The 22,893-nt window shown below is 31.5% G+C and overlaps 1 protein-coding gene and 1 long non-coding RNA gene across 2 annotated transcripts; one reads left to right on the top strand and one right to left on the bottom strand.

Moving 5' to 3' along the window:
• Positions 1–1,093: 1,093 nt before the first annotated feature.
• On the bottom strand, positions 1,094–16,404 carry LOC121173986 (uncharacterized). The gene is made up of 3 exons (XR_005889576.1): positions 15,919–16,404; positions 1,373–1,700; positions 1,094–1,278 (listed from the first exon to the last, which is right to left on the bottom strand). It is a non-coding gene; the product is annotated as an uncharacterized lncRNA (long non-coding RNA).
• A 3,036-nt stretch (positions 16,405–19,440) lies between these two features.
• Positions 19,441–22,603, top strand: LOC102668111 (uncharacterized). Its single transcript, XM_006602477.4, has 5 exons — positions 19,441–20,253; positions 20,367–20,457; positions 20,606–21,081; positions 21,782–22,049; positions 22,168–22,603. Exons 1-5 carry the CDS (start codon positions 20,248–20,250, stop codon positions 22,185–22,187), a joined length of 861 nt encoding a protein of 286 aa, XP_006602540.1. The 5' UTR covers positions 19,441–20,247; the 3' UTR covers positions 22,188–22,603.
• The last annotated feature ends 290 nt before the right edge of the window (positions 22,604–22,893 follow it).

Here is a 22,893-nt window from a genome sequence, read left to right as displayed (position 1 = left end):
AAATCCTACATTTCTAGGGTACCCTACCTACATTATGGAGCCCTAAATACAAGGCCCAAAAATAATGAAACCTTAATCTAGTATGTACAAAGATAAGTGGGCTCATACTTAGCCCATGGCCCCGAAATCTACCCTAAGGCGCATGAGAACCCTACGGCCTTCTCTTGCATCTCTGGCCCAATCTATTTGGAGTCTTCTATCCAATGACCTTGCGGGGTAGGATTGCATCATTGGAAAAACTTGTCAAGGTCCACCCTTGGTAAGCCCTCTCCATTACTCAGTTCCATCTCCACGGGAACCCAAGGTACACAAGGTCGACCTTGACAATCTTTCTATTCCTGACTTTTATTCGTGCAAGAATACAGGCTCATCAAAAACCCAAGGTTTGCCTTTGGTACATACTTCTACTAGACCCAACGTACCCCCTTAGTCCGTTCACATGCAGCGACTATGACGACCATCGTCAAGGGTTCAAGTTCCACCAAGCGAACTACCACCCCATTATTCGACAAGACCTTTAATTAGGTCAAAGCCACACTTACTCCTCATAACCATTAGGGGAGTACTTCTGCAGGTCAAGACGACCCACCACTCGATTGTATGACAAGACCTTCAATTAGGTGCAGCTCACACTTACTCCTCATAATCATCAAAGGAGGAACTCAACGGGTCAAGTGACCTATCCTCACACTAGTTAGGCAAGACCTTCAACCAGGGGCAATTCAAACACAACTCCTCACAACCATCATGGGAGAAGCTCCACAAAACAAAAGTAAGCCCCACCAAATGGGTGACAAGACCTTCAATTAGGTTGAAATCAAACATGAGATGACTCTGTGTCATTTTACTCTTTACAAGACCATAACCATCCTACTTCTACATCAACAAGGTCTTGCTTCCTATGTTGTCTACGTCACGACCGCTTATTCATATAGCCATAAGTACAGAGCGTTGCAAATACAAAGGCAGCATACATACACACAAGACATACATAGTTCAAAATTTGTTATCAAAGGAAAAGCTTGTGCATTAAAGAAAATAAAATAATTGTCATTAAAAAAAGATGAAGACAAAGGCAGCCTAGACAAATGCATCATCACCTTGCTCCACAACACCCTGCGCTGGGTGCGACCTCAATAGCAACAACAACAGGACAAACCTCACCAATAGGTTGGCCCCCTTCTCCAATGAACGGAGCAGCAACAAATAGTGGCACAGTTCCACCTACAAGTCCGACTTGCTTCACGAGTGGCCTCCGAGCAAAGTCACCTATCATACCTGCAAAACAACCAAGACAATAACATAAATATGTGTTAGACGATTAGCTGACACAAACCTTAGACAACAAAAGAGGGCAAGGTTAGGCACTTACCATCCAAGACAACAAGAGGATCGCTTGCTGAAGGAAGAGACAAGATGGCTCGTGCGTCCAGCGAGGTCAACAACTACTCCAAAATCACTTTGTCGACCCTACCTACAAGGGTCAACAGATCCTTGTCATACGACTTGATCTTGGAGGGATCAGACTGCCAGTAGAATAGGAAGCGGGGCTCCTCATCCCTATTGAACATTAGTGCCATTCCATTAGCCACAACATCAGTAGTCAAGACCTTAAAGAAATGGTCCTTGAAACGGTGAAAGACGTTTGAATCAAACTCAAACAGCTTCTTGAACACACTGTTCAAGGAGAGCCATCCAATCTGCCAGACAGTTTTATTTGGAAGGGTTAAACAAGTGGCCTCAATAACTTAAGAGGGGGTGAATTAAGTTTAAAAAATTTCCCCTAACAAATTTATAATTCTCTCTTTAAACGGAATATGCAGACTTAATAGAAAAGAAGTAAAGAACAATTCAATTGATACTTCTTTAAAATATTCAAAGTAAAATTAAAATGCAATAAATTAAAGGAGTTTAGGGAAGAGAGAATTGCAAACTCAATTTTATACTGGTTCGGCCACGCCATGTGCCTACGTCCAGTCCTCAAGTAACCCACTTGAGATTTCCACTAACTTGTAAATCCTTTTACAAATTCTGAATCACCCAGGGATACCCTTACCTTGTGTTCAAAGAACTTTACAAATCAAGAGACCCACCGTCTCTTGATTAACAATTGATTGCTTTAAAGTGCAGAAGAATATTTCTCTCTTTTAGAGAAGAATGATACAAGTTGAAGAACTTATAAGAATCCTTAATGATTTTGATTTTGCAAGTGTTTGGCCAAAGGTTTTCTTGTGAGAGGATAGGACAATGAATGTTTTGAAAAACTCTTAAGATTTTCAAACACAAGTCACATATATATAGGCCTTTGGTGGCTTTTCAAAAAACTTATGAAGGGATGTGACTTTTCAGAGTAACTTTTCAAATTTCAAATTTCAAATTCAAATTCAAATTTCAAATTTTATATTTCAATTTCAAATTTCAAATTTCAATTTCAATTTCAAATTTCAAATTTCAAATTTCAAATTTAAATTTTAAAACCTTTTTATAATCAAGTTAAAAATTATGTTGTGAGGCCAAACCTTTGCAGTCACTAAGAGACTCTTTTAACAAAGATAGACTAAGACTTAGCTTTCTTCTTGATCTTTGTTTTCTTGGTCTTGATTTGAACTTGAAATAAAACTTGTGTTGCTTTTGTCTTGGCATCATCAAAACCTTCATACACATAAATTCAGAGGAAAGAAAAATAAGAAGACTGTCACACTAGGTCGGATGTTGAAGAAAAGACACAATTTCAAACGCCCTCACCATTGCCCAATTTTTTGGGTAGAGCTCAGAAGGGGCCACATTCAAGTGCTCCAGCAGAGCACATTGAAAAGCATTCAAAGGTAAAATAACACTCAAGACCTCAAACAAACATCTGTACATAAAAAAAAAGGGCAGACGACCAGGCGCGGTACTAAAAAACAGGAAGTCATCACTCCCGTAAGCCTGAAAGGTCAGCTTATAGGAGTCCTCAGGGTTCGCCAGCTTCACCTGGCACTTAAGCACAACGACACTTGCCATTGAGGTCAAACACGACTTATATACTTCAACAAGTCGTCCCTCACCCACTCATAGCCAGCAACGGCCTGGGTGGATGACGGCGACCCAGCACTCACGCAAGGTCGTATGCAGGGAGACGACCTCACATTTTCGCTGTTGTTAGCTCTCCTCGTTCCCCCAAAAGCAAAAGGGGGGATCACAGTAACCAGGACTGGCTCCCCAGTAGCCGCAGAAGGTTGTGCCCTTCTGTAAGGGCGAGAAGTGATCCCACTAGTTCAACGCGAGGTCCTCACCCTCTCCAAGGAGGAGGACTCTCTATCAGAGTCACCTCAATAAGTATCCTTAGATGAGGAATCGCCTATCAAGATGACCTCTCGATCTATGATGGGTTGCTCAATCGACCCCCCAAAATCACTGCCACCTAGTCCAATGGCAGAATCAGACAAAAAAGAAGACATTGCAGTGGACAGAAGTACCTTTAGAAGTCGAAAGGGAAGGAAGGCAAACCAAAAGCCGAGAAAGCACAAGAAATCGAGAATGAACAAGAGCAAGCAAGGGAGCAAGAAGATAATGAACAGTGACCCAAAATCAAATGTCCACTCCATTTATAGGGGAAATGGATTCTTTGATAACTAGTGGGAGCTAAAGAGGTGCCCTAAAATTTCACACCATAACGTTCCCCTACTCACACACAACTGTTACTCTAGTACGTGCCCACTCCGCATGTGACACGTATGCAAGAATACTACGCATGTGCCGCACGTGCCTATTGTAGTATATAGTCGTTACATGCTATCTTCAATGCACTCTCCAACTGTCAAAGAAAGGGCAGAGTTGTCAAATCCAACAACTTACCTTTCCTGACACGCCAAAGACACGTCCATCACGGACAACTTGACAGAAGTAGCCTGGACAACACATGTCCAGGCTCGGAGGCTTGACAAGCCACATCGACTTGCAACTCTCACACGCATCAAGGTTGCCACACCTGACATAGGACAAAACTCATCCACACTTGGGGGCTTGACAAACTCGACACCTTCTACTTGTCAAAACTACTACCCCAAACATCAAACAAACTCCCTCGACACGGGACAATCTATTTCAACATTAGACAACCTCTTTTGCCTGGAAGCCTACTCAGAGCTTGGGGGATTATGTACTGTCTAGGACCCACAAAACCTACGTGACATCCTATATGGCACTTATAGACATCAGCCCTGTTATAGGAGCATGGACGCCTGGCCCTTAACCGTCAGGCTCCCAACAAATAGGTTATCTCTAACCTAACTAATATTTAAAAGTATTTGAATATCGTATCTATTGGCAGGTATTAAATTATCTATAACGCCACATTAACTACAAGGTATAATTATCTTCTACCTTTTGTCTATAAGCAAATATTTATCTTTAACATTATCTATAAGTTTTCGGCTATTATCTTCAAGTTGGGAATTATCTACAAGGCTAACCCAATTCCTACAAATAAGGACCAATACCCTCGCTCAACTAATATAAATATAGGTTTCATCAAAACCCCTTTACACAAATTGCTCACACACTCTACACACGGCAACAAGCATATGCCACCCTGCCTCTCTTTTGCTCACACAAACTTTATCAAGCATATATTTACTCTATTTTCCTCACACATATTCTTACTTGAGTGTCAGAATCTATTGTTTTGCAGGTTCCCCCTCCTGTCAAAGGCACCTCTCCAAACCAACGTGTGAAGTTTGGGACTCCACTTAACCACTCCCACCCTGACGTGTCACGGTTCCGGATTTTGGTAAGAACACAAATTAAAAATTAAAAATAAAAATATAAACTAAACCTTAAAGTAGAGAAAGAATAAGAATAAAAAAGTCAATGCATTTGTTCCATTAAAACTGAATATAATAAAAGGAATAAATAGAATCAATAATTAGCTATTTAAAATAAAAATAATAATAGATTGAAAATGAAGCATTCACATAAAATTGAAATAGATAAAAAAAAAAACTTACAGTAAAGAAGCAATAAAAAGGTCGATACATTTGTGTTACTTGTTTGTATTAGTCGATCTTTGCATTGAAACGGTATAAAATGAAAGGAATAAAATGTGTCAACAATTAGTTATTTCAAAAGAGAAAAATAACAATGAAATTGAAAACAACAACTCAGGTATTTGTAATTGAAACTCAAATCATGAAAGATTTTTTAAAATTCTAAAGAGGATCGAACACAGGAGTATGAAATGTTTAGCATATCGTAGAGTTGGTAAGGATGGAGAAGAGAATGACAAAGCATAAAAATTGGACAGAGAGAGTATTATATGAATTTATAGAAACAAAAAAAAATACAAAAGAAGTCATAACATCAAAATTTACGTAATAATATGTAATCATTAGTGATCAACCCATAATGGTTTAAATCATAGTATTTGTGCACGTGTTACATAGTAATAGATGAAAATAATTATTTATTTATTTATTATGATTGAAAAAATCATTTTAAGATTTAAAATATATTAATCTATTAATATATGAATTAATCAATTATAATAATTACTATTTAATAATTGAATTAATAAATCAATTATATATTTTTTACTAATCAATTATATATATATATATATATATATATATATATATATATATATATATATGATATTTTAGGTAAGTAGGACACTATAATAAATTTTTTTATTTATTAATAAAATAAATTATAATCTAAAAATTAGAGTACGCATGCAGCCTAATTTGTTTGTTTATAATTAGGTCACACTGAATTAATAATAATAATTTAGTTTATATCTTTAAAAATATAAATAATATTAATAATAATAATAGAGGGAATCAATTAATTATATAATATTTTAGGTAAAGATAAATTTGATAATAATTAAATTAATCAATCAATTATGTATTATAGGTATTTATGATAAGAATTAAGATAGTTGTTTACAGAAATAAAATAATAATTAAATAATACCCAGTAGAATAGAATGAATATATAATAATAAAATAGAATCAATTCATATAATAATAAAATAATATTTATTTGAATAAATAATGTCATTTAATTATAATTTTAGAGGGAATAAATATGAAATTGATAGGTGACAACGTCATCTCATAAAAAAATCTTCTTTTATATATAAATAATAATAATATATAACATATAAAGTAGATATGGTTTCAATCTTCATATTTGTGCAGGTGTTACAAAATAATTGATGAAAATAATTATTTTTTATTTATTATGATAAAAAAAATCATTTTAAGATTTAAAATATACCAATCTATTAATATATAAATCTAAGGATATAATTGTAATTTTAAGTTTTCCGCTTATTTTTAGGGATAAAAGAGTAAATGTAGATGTAACATGTCTAAATTTAATTTTGAAAATTCTCCTATTAGTGAAATTTTAATTGAAACAAAAATATTACGTAAATATTTTTAATTAATATTTACTATGGCTATTTCAGTCAATCAAAAAATCATTATAATACACAAATTTGGAAAATTCTCCCATGAGTACCAATCTTTGCTAATTAATGTTTATTATTATTGCTTGAATCAATCAAAATAAACCACAATATTATCAAAACTCTAATTTCGTTAAAAGAATTATTTAAGGTAATTATAGTTTTATTTTATATAAATAGAGGTATAGGTATAATTTCATTCAATTCAAACAAAAAAAAATTATAATCACTATGCAACAATATCAAAATGTTATTTTAATGCTAATTCAAACATAATCAGAAGGCGATAAATTATTATTTTTTCTTCTGTTGTAATGGACAATGGTTTAGGTCCGAACCTCATTGATTTAGGTTTTAGCGTATTATTTTTTTGTAATATTTTAATTTTGAATAATATGATTAAGTTTTAGTTTTTAAATAAAATTATCTTTATGGTCTATTCTGTCTAAGAATCCTGCCTAGGGTAGCTTTGCTATTCTTAGCCGGTCCCAAGCCCGGATAAAAGGAGAGGGTTGTGTTAGGCTTTCGACAGCCAACGTTAAACTTTGTCGAATCTCTATGACATGGATCAATTACGTAATAATGTGAATGCTAGGTCGTTGCCCGGAAGCAACGCGCTGTATGGCTCGAGTACAGTGTCAAAAGAGCAAGAGCCGCTGCATCGCCGCCCGGATGTAGTGAAAAGTAAGCAAGGGTTCCCACATTTTCGTGAACGGGTGTGGGTAAAGAAGCTAGTTCATGACAGGAGGATTCGCTTTGGTACATGGAATATAGGCACACTTACTGGAAAATCTATGGAAATAGTGGATGTTATGGTGAGGAGGAAGATCAATTTTATGTGCCTACAAGAAACTAAGTGGACAGGTGAAAAAGCGAAAGAATTAGACAACTCGGGATTTAAGCTGTGGTATACGGGAAAAATCAGATCAAGAAATGGGGTAGGGATTATTGTGGACAAGGAGTGGAAGAAGGATGTCGTGGATGTAAGAAGAGTAGGAGATCGTATCATAGTCTTAAAATTGGTAGTGGGACAGGACACCTTTAATGTTATTAGTGGGTACGCACCTCAGGTTGGGTTAGCAGAACACTTTAAGGTAAAATTTTGGGAGGATCTAGAAGGGGTACTTCAGGATATACCCCAAGGAGAGAAAGTTTTCCTAGGAGGGGATCTCAATGGACATGTAGGTAGCGTGGCTAGAGGTTTTGAGGGGGTGCATGGGGGTTTTGGCCTAGGGGAGATGAATGGGGAGGGTAAATCCATCTTGGAGTTTTCGGAGGCTTTGGATCTTTCTATAGCCAATACATGGTTTAAGAAAAGAGAGGAACATCTTATCACTTACAAAAGTGGAGGGACATGTTCTCAGATAGATTTCTTCCTTATCAGGAAGTCTGATAGGAAGTATTGCTTGAACTGTAAAGTTATCCCGGGAGAGAGCTTGACTACCCAACATAGAGTTTTGGTTATGGATGTAAGAATTAGAGATAGGGCAAAGAGAAGAAGTCCTCTGGTAGCACCAAGGATCAAATGGTGGCACTTGAAGGGTGAGAAACAAGGAATCTTCCAACAAAAGATATGGGAGGGTTGGTGTGGACAATCACAAGGAAGTGCAAATGATATGTGGAACAAGATGTCCCAAGAGATTATTAAAGTGGCTAAAGAGACGTTGGGTGAATCTAGAGGTTTTGGACCTAGGGGTAAAGAATCGTGGTGGTGGAATGAAAATGTTCAGAGCAAAGTTAGAGTAAAAAAGGAGTGTTTCAAGGAGTGGTCTAGGTGTAGAAATTCTGAAACTTGGGATAAGTATAAGATAGCTAGAAATGAAACCAAGAAGGCGGTGAGTGAGGCAAGAGCCCAAGCTTTTGACGGACTATACCAAGCTCTAGGAACCAGGGATGGAGAAAGATCTATATATAGGCTTGCTAAGGGTAGAGAGAGGAAGACTAGAGATTTGGATCAAGTAAAGTGTGTTAAGGATGAAGAAGGCAAAGTCTTAGTGCATGAAAAAGATATCAAGGAAAGGTGGAAGGCGTATTTCCACAACTTATTTAATGATGGATATGGATATGACTCTAGCAGTCTAGACACAAGAGAAGAGGACCGGAACTATAAGTACTATCGTCGGATTCAGAAACAGGAAGTAAAGGAAGCGTTGAAAAGAATGAGTAATGGTAAGGCAGTGGGGCCAGACAACATACCTATTGAAGTGTGGAAAACTCTTGGAGATAGAGGTCTTGAGTGGCTCACCGAACTCTTTAACGAAATTATGAGGTCAAAACGCATGCCGGAGGAATGGAGGAGAAGCACGTTAGTGCCAATCTATAAGAACAAGGGGGATATACAAAATTGTGCAAATTATAGGGGAATCAAGCTCATGAGTCATACCATGAAATTATGGGAAAGAGTGATCGAACGGAGATTAAGAAAGGAGACTCAAGTTACTGAGAATCAATTTGGTTTCATGCCGGGAAGGTCGACCATGGAAGCGATTTATTTATTACGGCGGGTGATGGAGCAATATCGCATGGCCCAACAAGACTTGCACTTGATTTTTATTGACTTGGAGAAAGCGTATGATAGAGTGCCTAGAGAGATTTTGTGGAAAGCTCTAGAGAAGAAAGGGGTTAGGGTTGCATATATTCGAGCTATCCAAGATATGTATGATAGGGTATCGACTAGTGTTAGGACACAGGGTGGAGAGTCAGACGATTTTCCCATCACAATTGGTTTACATCAAGGGTCAACCCTTAGCCCCTACCTTTTTACCTTAATTCTAGATGTCCTCACGGAACAAATCCAAGAGATAGCGCCGAGATGCATGCTTTTTGCAGATGACATAGTCCTCCTTGGAGAGTCGAGGGAGGAGTTGAATGAGAGGTTGGAAACTTGGAGACGAACTCTAGAAACACATGGCTTTCGCCTAAGCAGAAGCAAATCGGAGTATATGGAATGTAAGTTCAACAAAAGAAGGAGGGTTTCTAACTCAGAGGTGAAAATAGGAGACCATATTATCCCTCAAGTCACACGGTTTAAATATCTTGGGTCTGTAATACAGGATGATGGGGAAATTGAAGGGGATGTGAATCATCGCATTCAAGCAGGATGGATGAAATGGAGAAAAGCATCGGGGGTGTTATGTGATGCAAAGGTACCGATCAAGCTAAAGGGAAAGTTTTATCGGACTGCGGTAAGACCGGCGATTTTGTACGGAACAAAATGTTGGGCGGTCAAGAGCCAACATGAGAATAAAGTCGGTGTAGCGGAGATGAGGATGTTGCGGTGGATGTGTGGTAAGACTCGACAGGATAAAATTAGAAACGAAGCTATTAGAGAGAGGGTTGGAGTAGCGCCTATTGTAGAGAAGATGGTGGAAAATAGACTTAGGTGGTTTGGGCATGTAGAGAGAAGACCGGTAGACTCTGTAGTGAGGAGAGTAGACCAGATGGAGAGAAGACAAACAATTCGAGGCAGAGGAAGACCCAAAAAGACTATAAGAGAGGTTATAAAAAAGGATCTCGAAATTAATGGTTTGGATAGAAGTATGGTACTTGATAGAACATTATGGCGGAAGTTGATCCATGTAGCCGACCCCACCTAGTGGGATAAGGCGTTGTTGTTGTTGTTGTTGTTGGTCTATTCTGTCTAAGAAAATGGTTGTACTTTATTTTAATTTATTACGTAATAAATTATATAAAAATCAAGTTATTAATTCGGTATGATTAACAAATAGATATAAGAAATTCTAATTAAGTTCAAAGATTACTTTTTATCTAACTTTAAAAAAAATTACACATCATGATTCATAGCATTCAAAGTCCAACTGCCAATCTTGCTAATGAAAAGATTATATAAATAATAAGTTTATTCAGATAATTTTATTAACAAATTAACTTAATTAGTCCTATATTTGGTCTTTAAATTGAAATTCATTATCTTAAAAAACTATCAACAATTATGTATTATATTTAATATGTGCTAATCAATATTTATATCAATTCTTCAAATTTGTATATATATTAGGGTAAATTTAATTGAGTGATTTTTTATATAATTATTGATTTTTTTTTTACAGTTTCAAGAAACTCTTAAATATTTAATTTCAATTTAATATATACAATTTTATATGAAAAAATATTAATGATATTTCTTTTATGTCAAAATATTCTGTATTTTTTGTTAAATTTTAAAGTATAAAAATTATATTTTTTGAACTATTATAATTTATTTCTTACGTTAATCCATAGTTATAGTTATCAATTATAGGGTAACATACGAGAGTAAATTCTTTGGGATGTTTTTTTTCAATTTTTTTATGTTATAATACTCTTAAATATTTATACTATATTTAATGTATACAAATTTTATATGAATTAGTTTAAATTTTTTTTTATATCAAAATATCTTTCATTTTTTAATTTAAAAATATAAAAATTATATTTTCAAAATTATTAGATATTCTATTTATTTATGTTGTATTAATTCATATTTATATTCATATGTTACATGGGTATTCATATTAGGACAAATCTATTGGGTGATTTTTTAATCATTGGTGTTTTATATAAAGAAACTCTTACATATTTATATTTAAATTTAGTGTATACAACTTCTATATGAATAATGTTTAAATTTATTTATTTATATCAAAATTAATTTAAATTATAAAAATTATTTTTTAAACTATTGTATATTCTCTTTATGTTACGCTAATATATGTTTATATTCATTAGTCCCATGGTATCCATATTAGGGTAAATCCTTTGGTATCATTTTTTATAATTATTGATTTTTTTATGTTAAGAGACTCTTAAATATTTTATATTTTAATTTAATATATATGATTTTCATATAAATAATGTTTAAAGTTATTTTTATATCAAAATATCCTTATTTTTTAATTTGAAAGTATAAAAAATATATTATTTTAACTACTGCATATTCTATTTATATCTTGTTATTCCAAATTCATATCAATTGGTGGAATAGGTAGTCATACTAGGATAAATTATTTTAAATGATTAACTTTTTTTTATATAATAATTGGTTTTCTTTATGTTAAGAGCCTCTTAAATATTCTATAGGGAAAAATATGTTTGAAGCCCCTATAAAATTTAAAAAATATTAATTTTATCCTCATAAAACTTTTCATATTAATTTGGTCCCTATTAAAATAAAACATATTTTTGATCTTTCTTAGTAACTTTGATCAATGATTCCTTGACATAGCTAAGAAACTATTAACTTTCTCTCTCTACCTTCTCAAACCCACTCAAAAGCACTAGAATCCAATGTTATTTCATCTTTCCCTTAATGTCACCAGTATGAGAGAATTATCCAGAAAGTAACAAAAAAAAATTACAATTTTTTTGTGTTTAGCTACTAGAATTTGTTTAATTCATTTTGGGAGGTTTAACTATCATAAATTATTTAATTTATCTGTAATCAAATTCCACAGATAAATTTATTAGTTACATTAAATTACCGTCTAAAAGAGTTATCACTAAGAACTAGTAAAAATATATTTTATTGTTATAGGGATCAAATTAATACAAAAAAAATTATATGGATGAAATTAATATTTTTTTCAAATTTTACAAGGATCCCAAACACATTTTGCCATATGTTATATTTTAATTTAGTATATATAGTTTTTGTATGAATAATATTTATAGGGACCAAATTGATAAAAAAAAAATTATGTAGACAAAATTAATATTTTTTCAGATTTTACAAGAATCTCAAACACATCTTACTTTCTTTTTATAACAAAATATCCTTCATTTTTTAATTGGAAAGTATACTAATTATATTTTTTTAACCCATTATATATATTTTTTGTGTTACACTTATTCACATTTATATCCGTATGTCACAAATTCATACTAGGAAAAATTCATTTGGGTATTTTTTTAATAATTATTGATTTTTTTGTCAAAATACTTAGATATTTATATTTAAATTTAATCATACAAATTTATATGAATGATGTTTAATTAAATTTCTCTTTATATCAAAATATTCTTATTTTTTATTGAAAAGTATAAAAATTTATGTTTTTCAACTATTATACATATTTTATATATATATATATATATATATATATATATATATATATATATATATATATATATAATATGTTAATTCATATTTATATTTGAGCATTGCACCAGTAATTATCCTATCGCTAATCAATTTGGGTAATCATTATTTTTTTTATAATGATAGATTTTTAAAAGTTTAAGAGAATATTTCATTATATCCATGTATGAAAGGAAATACCCAAAAAAAAACTATCAGATAAATCACATGCCTAAAAAAGTAATATTTTTTTTAAAAGAGTTGTAAAAATAACTATAAAGAGAATTATATTCAAGTATATTCTTTTTGTTGACCCAAAATTTCATATATGCTGATAAAAAAACGAGTCAGCTTTATAACATATACGAGGTTTGGTTCATGATGTTTTGTTTCTAGGCATATAAATCTAGACATTTAATCATTAACAACAAAGAAAGAAATAACTAATAAATTCCTTTTATTTCAAAAGTGTTATGTGTTAAAATACACAAAAAGAAACTTAATTTTTAAATAAGTACTAACTATTTTAAAAAAATATATATAATTAATATTTATTTTGAAAATATTAAAAATTGTATATTACTACATTTGTTCTTATATACAATAAACAAATGGTAGATTTTTTGTTTGTTTTTAATTACAATAAATATATGACTACTTATAAATGTGTTTATTTCTAATTTTCTTTAATAATTCTAATTTATTGTGAATTATATTAATGAGATATCATCTTTTCTATGAGTAACAGTATTTGCTTCTTACTCACGCACTTTGTTTATCTCATGTTGTTATGTTATAGTGTTTTTTTATTTTTATTTGTTGTTATAATCTTTGACAATTGTCTATACCTGTTTTTAAACTTAGGGGTAATAGATTATGATTTCAAAAGATTTTAAAAGAGTTTATATTTTATAAAAAGGTCTTGTGGTATTCAATCAAGATTTTTAAATAGTATAAATAAGTCTTGTGATATTTAATTAAGAGTTTTCAGATTTTTTAAGGAAGACAACAAAATCCGGTGGTATTTAATTAATATTTTTTATAACTTATAAAAAGTCTTTTGGTATCAAAAAATATACAAATTTTGATGAATTGTTTTTTAAGAAAGATTTTGATGGATTTTATCATATCATTTAGTATAAAATATCTATCCAACAATCTCATCCAAAACCTTGAGATTTTTAAAAAAAAAATTCTTTCTTTTTTATTGGTTACCAGACTTCCTTTACTCTCATCACACATACCCTTTTCTCTATTTAATATTCTTCAAACTATGTGTGTCATATATATTTCTTCTATTCTTTTGAAATAAAAATGTCAAATATACATCTCATCTCTTCACTTTTCTCTTTATTTTTTAAAATAAATTAATGTTTGTCGTACATGCTAAGACTAACCATGTTTTACTTATAGTGACTATGTGTATCACTTGTTCGACACAATGTTTTCGTGATTGTCATTCTTAATTTCATTATCCACGTAACTCATTAACCCTCCTATTAATTTTTCACCCTCACTACTCCCTTCTAGTATATGTATATTATTGTTAAATATGTTATTAGATTTATCATGAAATAATTGTAGTAAATAAAAAAATCAGAAAACCAACATATAATTTTAAATTTATTATTCAAATCCAAAAGTGAAAAATGAGAAGATCATATTGCAAAAAAGATTAGTATAGAAGGACATAAAGCTAGAATCAATTTAGTTATTAAAAGATTAAAAAAGTTATATTGGTTTTACTTTTTTTTATCCAAACTTCATCATTTCTTATTATTTTTTCACTAACTCCTATAATTTTGAATATATTTTAAAAAAATTCATAAAATCCTTTCAAATCTTATAAATATGTAAAGTTTTTTCAAATCATTTAGATCTTATATATAAATTCATTAAAATTCAAGCTATCATAAAAAATTTGTAAAGAAATTTGATAAGTCATAATATTTCTACATAATCTTTAAAATCCACAAGACTTTTTTATGCTAAAATAAACTTTTAAAATTCTAATTCAACACACCCTCTTAGGCAAATCATACTCGTGAAAAACACAAGTTAAAATTATGCTTCAATTTATTATTCATGTTAGTCTATTATGATTTTTCATATTTCAAATAAATTCTTAGTAAATGTTACAGAATTGTTCATTTCCATTAAATAAAGACAATAAGTTCAAAATAAAATTGTGGCATTAGATAGACACAAAAAATAATTGTCAAGTAAAATTTATTACTTTTTAGCGATTGTCTATATCTATTTTCACACTTCTACAAATCACATTAGATGAATAACACGGGTTAAATACTATGTTTGATAAATCATATTCAAGACCGATCCAACTATGAGTGAGGCCTAAAGCAAATTTCAAGAGAAATTTTATTACTTTAAAAGAGAGCTATATGTTAGGTTTTTTTTTATCAACATACATGACTTTTTTACCGACACATGAGGCCTTTTTTGCTTGATAAATACCAATAGTAAATATTTTCTTTTGTTGGTGTGCCTAAAGCGTGATCATTAGTTACTTTAGTCTTGGATGATCTTGATCATCTAGTGATTTTGTATATTTCAAATGTATTCTTAGTATATGTTAATGAATAGTTCATTTTCATCGAAATAAAAATAATCTCATTGAAGATAAAATTGTGGGCATAATTGGAAGGAAAAATGTAAAAAAATCAAGTAAACTTACATAATAAAACTGAACTTTTATTTTCACACTTAGGACAATCATATTGAATGGATAATACAAGTTAAATAAAATGTTCAAGTTTTATTATATATATTTATGCATATGTTAAATATTATATTTACTATATTAATTCTAATGTGGTCTTGCATATTTCAAATATGTTTTAAGTGACTATTGTTTAATGTTATTAAATAAAAGTAAATAGATTTAAGATAAAATTATGGCATCAATTCCATAATTTTCAGATTCAGAGGATACACACCTTTGTGTACTTAGTTTGAGGGTGTGACCTTCTTGTACTTAGTTCCAAATAGCAGCCAGTAGGTCATACATGTATATTATAGTAACTTGTTTGACACAATTTATTTTTTTCAAAAGATGGTTATAAAAACACTACTACCCTAACATGAACAATGAGTGGAAAGGGATACCAATTGGGAAAGAGGATTTTTGGTTTATGTAAAGGTACAACCACAAACAATTCAAATATTAACAATTAAACACAAAAGGGCACGATTTTCACTTATTTTGGTTCAAATCCTTTTTGCATATTGAACGATGACATTGTCAGGGCAAGCGAACAAGTCGATACTCACATATTGAAGCATTACCAAAGAACAGCTCATAAACCCTAAATACTATAACATATTGCATCATTACCTAAACAGAACTCAAAAAATTCGACATGCTTACCTTTAGGAACACTCGAAAGGTGGCAAGTAATCTCAAAAAGCCACAACTTCGCCTATGTCGCGGTACCGATGGTGGGAGCAGCAGGTCACGGCAAGAAGTAGTTCACGGCGACAACTAAAATGTGAGGCTGGTAGCGGGACAGACTTCACGGCGGGATGAAGTAGTTCAGACACTAGGTTTTTGGAGGGTAAGTACATAGTTCAGGCAAGCGAGGGCGCTGTTGCTTACCGCGAGACTATATATAAAGTCCAAAATCTACGACAGTGTTTCTTAACACCGACTTTGTATTTTTATTTCTAGGACGGTCCACCTACAAGCACCGTCTTTGATGACTTCCATCAAGACTACAACGACGGGCTTAAATACAAACATCGTTGAACATCAAACGCGCCACATAAAAACTTAAATAATCACGTAATTACCACCGTGTTGACAACGGAGACGGGTTCTTCAGCACCGTCTTAAAAACTGTGTTGTTGAAAGGCCTTTTTCTAGTAGTGTTTAACGGACATTTATGCCTATTTTTATAGTTAAGTAAAAAAAATTAAATATTAACACATAAATCTTATGTTTATCCGTGCATCGTGTATATATATATATATATATATATATATATATATATATATATATATATATATATATATATATATATATATTAAAAGTACATAGTAGATTAACAGTTTTGAAGAACATTATAAAATAATAATGTTGTATTAGTGCAAGAACATTACATTCGATCATAAATTACTTAACTCTTGAAAAATGGCTCATTTTAAATTGGATAGGTGCTCACAAATAAAATATATAGGGATGTGTTGTGTGTTAGATTGGATCACACACATCGGAGCCTGTGTTGAAAAGGTTTCAACATGTTGATGGAATCAAATTATTTATGTGTTGACTGTGTAGGCCAGGCTCAAACTAGTGTGTACGGGCCACCCACGTCTCTCCTCCTTCAAACGGTGCCATGTTAGTGAATAAAAAAAAAGAGAGACTTTATCCCTTTAAATAAATGATAGGATTAATTTATCATATTTTTTATAAATTTAAAAATAAAAATTTAATTTTTCATGTTTTAAAAACTGGTTAATGTCTAATAAATTAAAAATAAAAATAAATATTTATCCTAACACTTTGAAGAAAAGGTAAAATTAACTAATTAATAAGTAAAAAAAAACTATTCTTTATATAATTTAATTTGTACCAAAATTTATTATTTATTTTTCTAAAAATTATTTTATTTCATACATAAGTTAATTTTCATTATGAAAAAAAATATATTTTTTTCTTCTTATTTTTTTTCATATATATATGAAAAAGTGTATCTATACAAATTAGAAACTCTAAGTCTAACTTCTTTCATTCAATTTTTTATTAACTTTTATTTTTATAATGAATATTGAATAACATTTATATTTTGAAATATTAATATAATATCAAAATTTATCTTCTAGTTCCATGCCCCCTGATTATTGGGCACTTTCATTATAAAGTAGTTCTATTTAACAAAATGTTCTTATCATGTATTTAATCTACATCACTAGCAAGGGAGCTTTTGGTTTTTTAAAAAATATCTTATCCTTTTTGTTTCTCTCGTTGCAGAGATATTTTGTTTATTGGTTAGATAAATTTCCTTGAAGATATAATTGCTTTCCATGATTGAGCATCCAATGTTTACCAATGTAGTATTATAATGTGGCATGGAATTCAGGAACTAGAAATATTAACTAGGGGTGGATAAACGGAAGAACTAAAAATATTAAGTAGGGGTGGGTAAACGAATTCAGGTTCATATACCGGCCCGTGAGATTCTTGGTTTGTGCGGGTAATGGATCAATTTTTTTAAGCGGTTCATGATTATGTCATATTTTTGGACATGTCCCACTTAACCCACGGACTATGCGGGTTTGGCTCGCGGTGTCCGCGGGTTGCTCGCATTATGTTTGATTTGTGTGACTCAGTTACATTAAGTTTAATTTTCTCTCTTTCACTTTAAACTTTTCTTTCTTCTTCTCTTCACAGACTCGTGGTTGCATGTTAACTGGGTTGACAAATACACCAATTTTTTTATCACAAATAATAAAGTATTCGGAAGTTCGAATGTCAAATTCGCATGGACTTTGTTTGTACTTAGATGAATGCAAATCCAATTTACAAGTAAGAAATAAGAATTTTAAAATAACAAATAAAGAAATATATTAGATAAGATAAATATTTAAAGATAAAAATAAAATATTTAAATTAAAAGATGATAAAGATAAAAAAAATAAGTTAAGAAAAGTAAAAGATAACAGAAATAAAAGATTAAGATAAAAAAGATAAGTGTTGTTGGAGATGTTTAAGTTTCATATTTTAGATTTATTGTTTGGATTTTTTTTTTTTGTTAAGACATTATTTATTTTATTTGATGTAATTAGCTAATTGTTGAAATTTTATTTACATTTGTATTGAACTTAATTTGATTGTGTTGTATTTTTATTGAAATTGAAATTCTTTTAAAATTAGACCCGCGGACCGACCCGTTTGACCAGCGGGATCAACGGGGCGGGGGCGGAGGCGGACCAATTTATTTGATCCGTGTAAGAATGTGGGGTGAACTGACCCGATCCACTGCTAATGCAGGCTTATGCGAGCGGGTCTTATGCAGGGCGGATCGGCCCGCCACCCCTAATATTAAGGATACCTTCTTTAATAATATTCTTTCTTTCTAACCAATATAATTGTTATATATATAATTTTGATGTCGTCGTTAATCATCACATCACATGATATGTTATTAATTTTTATAAAATTAAAAATATTGCCACGTGCCATGTAAATATTAGTCAAGATTATCATGTAATAATTTTTCTTTTTTAACACACTTTTATAATTTATTAAAATTCATGTATATTTCAATAAATATGTGGGTTTTATTTTTTATTTTGTGATTCTGTTTTCAAAGGGTGAACTAGCACGAATTTCAATAAATAAGAAAGAGGGAAAAAGACAAATATATAGTTACTACTTATTACTTTCTCTATCATATATAAATAAAAATAATTAATTTTATAAAATTTAATTAATATCATTTAATTTTTCTAATCTCAAATAAAAAAATAAAATTATTTTTAAAAATATCCATTGAAACTTATTATCATGAATAAAAATAATTAATTAAAAATAAAAATAAAATTAAATAAATAATATCTTATGAATGATAATATCAAACAAAATTAATTAGATTTATTTATATATTTAAGTTTAACCTACAAGATTATTATGTTTTTATATATGAGTCTAGAGAAAATACTATGTATAAAAAGAGAGAAAAGAAAAAAATATAAATATAATAAATGATATAATACGATATAAAAAAAGATAAAAAAAATTAAATATTAATTTAGTGTTTGATATATTAAACTGTCTATATATCATCACTCAACAAATGAGTAAAATGTTAAAAAAAAAAGTATATTAGAATATGTATTACTAGAATTTCTCTCCAGCAATATAAATTCGTACGCCTTAAAAGCCATATTGATACTTGTGCATAGCTAATGATTAAAAAATACTTGTGCATAGCTCAAAAGACAAGTACACGATGAAATTATAATTAAGATCAATAACTAATCTTGCTTGAACAAAGGCAAAACGATTGAGCCAACCTAATGACATTAAATGATTGCTTGTTCCGTTCTCTTAGCTTTTTCCATATTTTGTATGTAGCTTTTGTTTCAAGCAACATTAACCGAATTCCTCACATTGGCTGCCAAAATCAATTGATCATTTTGGTCCAAATAAAAGCCTGAAATCCAAGCTAAACCCCCCACCTTCATTAGAAACCACCTTAATAAGTAAATCTCCACCAATTGGTGGCACATCCAAGATGGGGTCCAAACACATCACAGACACAAAAAAATTGTATGGCCAAGAACATAGTCGCAGAGGCTGAACCAAAAACATGTTTCTTAATTAAAATTCCAAGCCCTTTTATCTTAATCTCTTGCCACTTTGATCATGCTATATATAATAAGCGACTAAGCCCCCATGTTACTGCGAATCACAAGCCAACTATTCCCCACTCAATGCTTGGTTGTCTCACCATCAATCCTTAGATTCACTGCAAATTTGTTTTGTCTTATCTCACCAAAGGGCTCATAGACTAGACAGGAATCTTTGGCATCCAGACAGCACAGATAGATCTACAAACCTGTTCATTTGACTGATACAGTCATCACACAGACCCACAAACACAGACAAAATTATATATATATATATATATATATATATAGATAGATAGATAGATATATTATATAAAAGTGGGAACAAAGAATCCACTGTATAGGCATGCAGGTATGATTGTTATGATGTGATGATAATATATATAGTGGAATCTGCAGCATGCATTATTCATATCAAAAGAGTAATACCTCTTCTCTTTTTTTTTTTTTGGTCTGTAATAGCAGATTCTTCAATGGCTCTTTAGAAGGGCACATGAACAAGAAAGAAAGAGTAGCAACAACTTCAATCTCCCTCCCAAAAGGGAAGATATCAGTGGTAAGATTAAGATGGAGTCATCTTGCAATTTTTATTTGTTTCTTGTTGGTCATATTCTAGAAATGAAGAACATAATAGACTTGTTATTATCTGATTTTGGTTTACTAAATGAAGAATTTTAATGCAAATATATTGTCTTCATTTTCAGAACAAAATGAAGGGAAAGAGATAAATCTGCTAAAGCGTGATAGATCATACAAAGGAACAAGAAGAAACAAATGGAGCAGTCCTGGTTGCAAGAACTTTAAGATATTCGCTTTTCTATATAGAAAAGACATTCCAAAAGCTTTCTTTTACAGCACCCTCAACTTGAAGAGATTAGGGAGCTTTAATAGAAAACAGTTTTTGTACTTCATGAAGATGAAGAGAGAAGAATCATCGTCCAGAGATGTTGGAAATGTTAACAAGGCAGATTCAGGTGGCCAACATGTTGGAAACAAGGTTTTGCCCATAACTGAGGCACCATTGTCATCCTCAGCTGAAAGAAGTGACCAATGTGATGCCACAGAAACTAAAGGTCAAACCAAAGGGGACAAGAAAAAGCCAATGTCGAGAATGAAAGAGCTACTTAGATGGGCTGCTTCTGCCAAGACAGAGAAAGGAGGGAAATTCAATGGGAGAAAGGTAAATTAATTTTCAATCTCTTGGTTATTTTCAACCCTGTGCTTATGATGCATGGCATAGAAGACCATGTGGAATGAGATAATTCATTTATGATAATGTCATGTGAACTATACAGCTATACTGTAACCATAAGTCCATAACAGATTGCCATAATGATCAAACTGCTACCATATTGGTGTGTTTGGAATAGATTCACAGAGAAAAAATAAAAAAAAAATTCATGGTAAAGGTGAATTAACAAATATGTATTTCAACTTTTTCATAGTTTTACCTGATTTGTAGGGTAAAATCAATTTTGTGTTATCCAAGCACATTGTGAGACTTTTGCTAATACTTTGAGCATGCTTGATTTTCTTTTCACCTTTTGATTTTAAAAAATATTTTCTAAAATAATGTCACACTATTCAGTCATCAATTTCGCATTTATGAAGTTTTGAAAATTATTTAAAAAAAAAAAGTGTTCAAAAAACAACTAGAAGATATTTTCTCATTTTTTTTCTGTTTTCGTCTGATTTAACCTCTTCCTGGATTTCACATTCTGCTCCTGTGCCTTGCACCATTATGTACAAGTTGTCTGAACAACCTTATTTAGTCGCATTTTTTAAAATAAAAAAGTTTTTATAAAAAGAAATCAAACACACCCTTCATCTTTATTAATTTCTTATTTTCTTAATTGAGTTTATCTTCAAATTCTTTCCAGGTCTTAATGTTCAGAAGGCGTGGAACCCTGAAAGCAGTTCCAGATGATGACCATGGTTGCACTGACTCACCCAAGATCAGTTTCAGATGGGATGTGGAAAGTTGCTCCACCACTTCCTCTGTCTACTCTGCTATCTCAATAGCTTCCTCATCAAAAAATGAACAAAACCAAATTGCAACTTCCACTATATCCATCCCTCCTGAACACACTGGCCATAACAACAACACTAGTAGAAAAAAAGGAAACTGGATCACAACAGACTCTGAATGTATGCCACTTCTTTATTTTATTTTTTATTTTGTTCATTTATTTTATAAGATCATAAAATGTATCCAAATATTTGACTAATATTCTCTTCTGCGCCATCTTTTTTGTTTACTGGGCAGTTGTGGTGCTGGAACTATAAAAACAATGAGGCTAGAGTGGATATTCCATGTGTGGTAAAGTGTTAGTTGGCAATCTACATCACAAATTAATGCTTTAAAAATGTGTCATGTTCATGGATGATTTGTGCCAGATATTTCTAGAGATTTTATGTAACTTAACTAAAGATAGAGAGATGAAGAGTCAAGGGAAAGAGATGTTATATCAGTAATAAATTATCTGAATGTGCTAGATGGTGATGATCAAACGGATCAAATGCCATGTGCATGACATGAGAATGTTTGGCATCTACATTATTAGGGTATAAATTAATTACTTTGTTGACTGACCTATTTAATGTATATGGTTTTCCCAGTCAGTGGGACCACTTATTCCTGTAAATCTCTAATAATCTGCATTGGTGATTATCGGAAATGAAAGTTTAATTAATGTCATGTATATGCTATTCGTATAGAAGTTATGTGTGGCTAACATTAATATATTTATTGTTTGTATTGATATAACAAACATTAATATTATGAAAGTTGGTGATATGCCCATGCATAAACCAGCACCCGAAGCAACTAACCCTTCACCCGGAGTAACTAGGACCCGAAGAGAAACAACCACACCTCATCACTTACACGACTACGTACTCGAGTAGCAGAAGGAAACGGAATCCAAACGCACGTGCAGGATCTAGAAGCTCGAGTAGTTAGTTCGTTATTAGTTAGTTGGAACGTTATAAC

Source organism: Glycine max, chromosome 18, assembly GCF_000004515.6.
Source record: "Glycine max cultivar Williams 82 chromosome 18, Glycine_max_v4.0, whole genome shotgun sequence".
NCBI classification, from domain to species: domain Eukaryota; kingdom Viridiplantae; phylum Streptophyta; class Magnoliopsida; order Fabales; family Fabaceae; genus Glycine; species Glycine max.
Note: the sequence above shows the minus strand (reverse complement) of the source record. Positions and strands in the feature narration are given on the sequence as shown.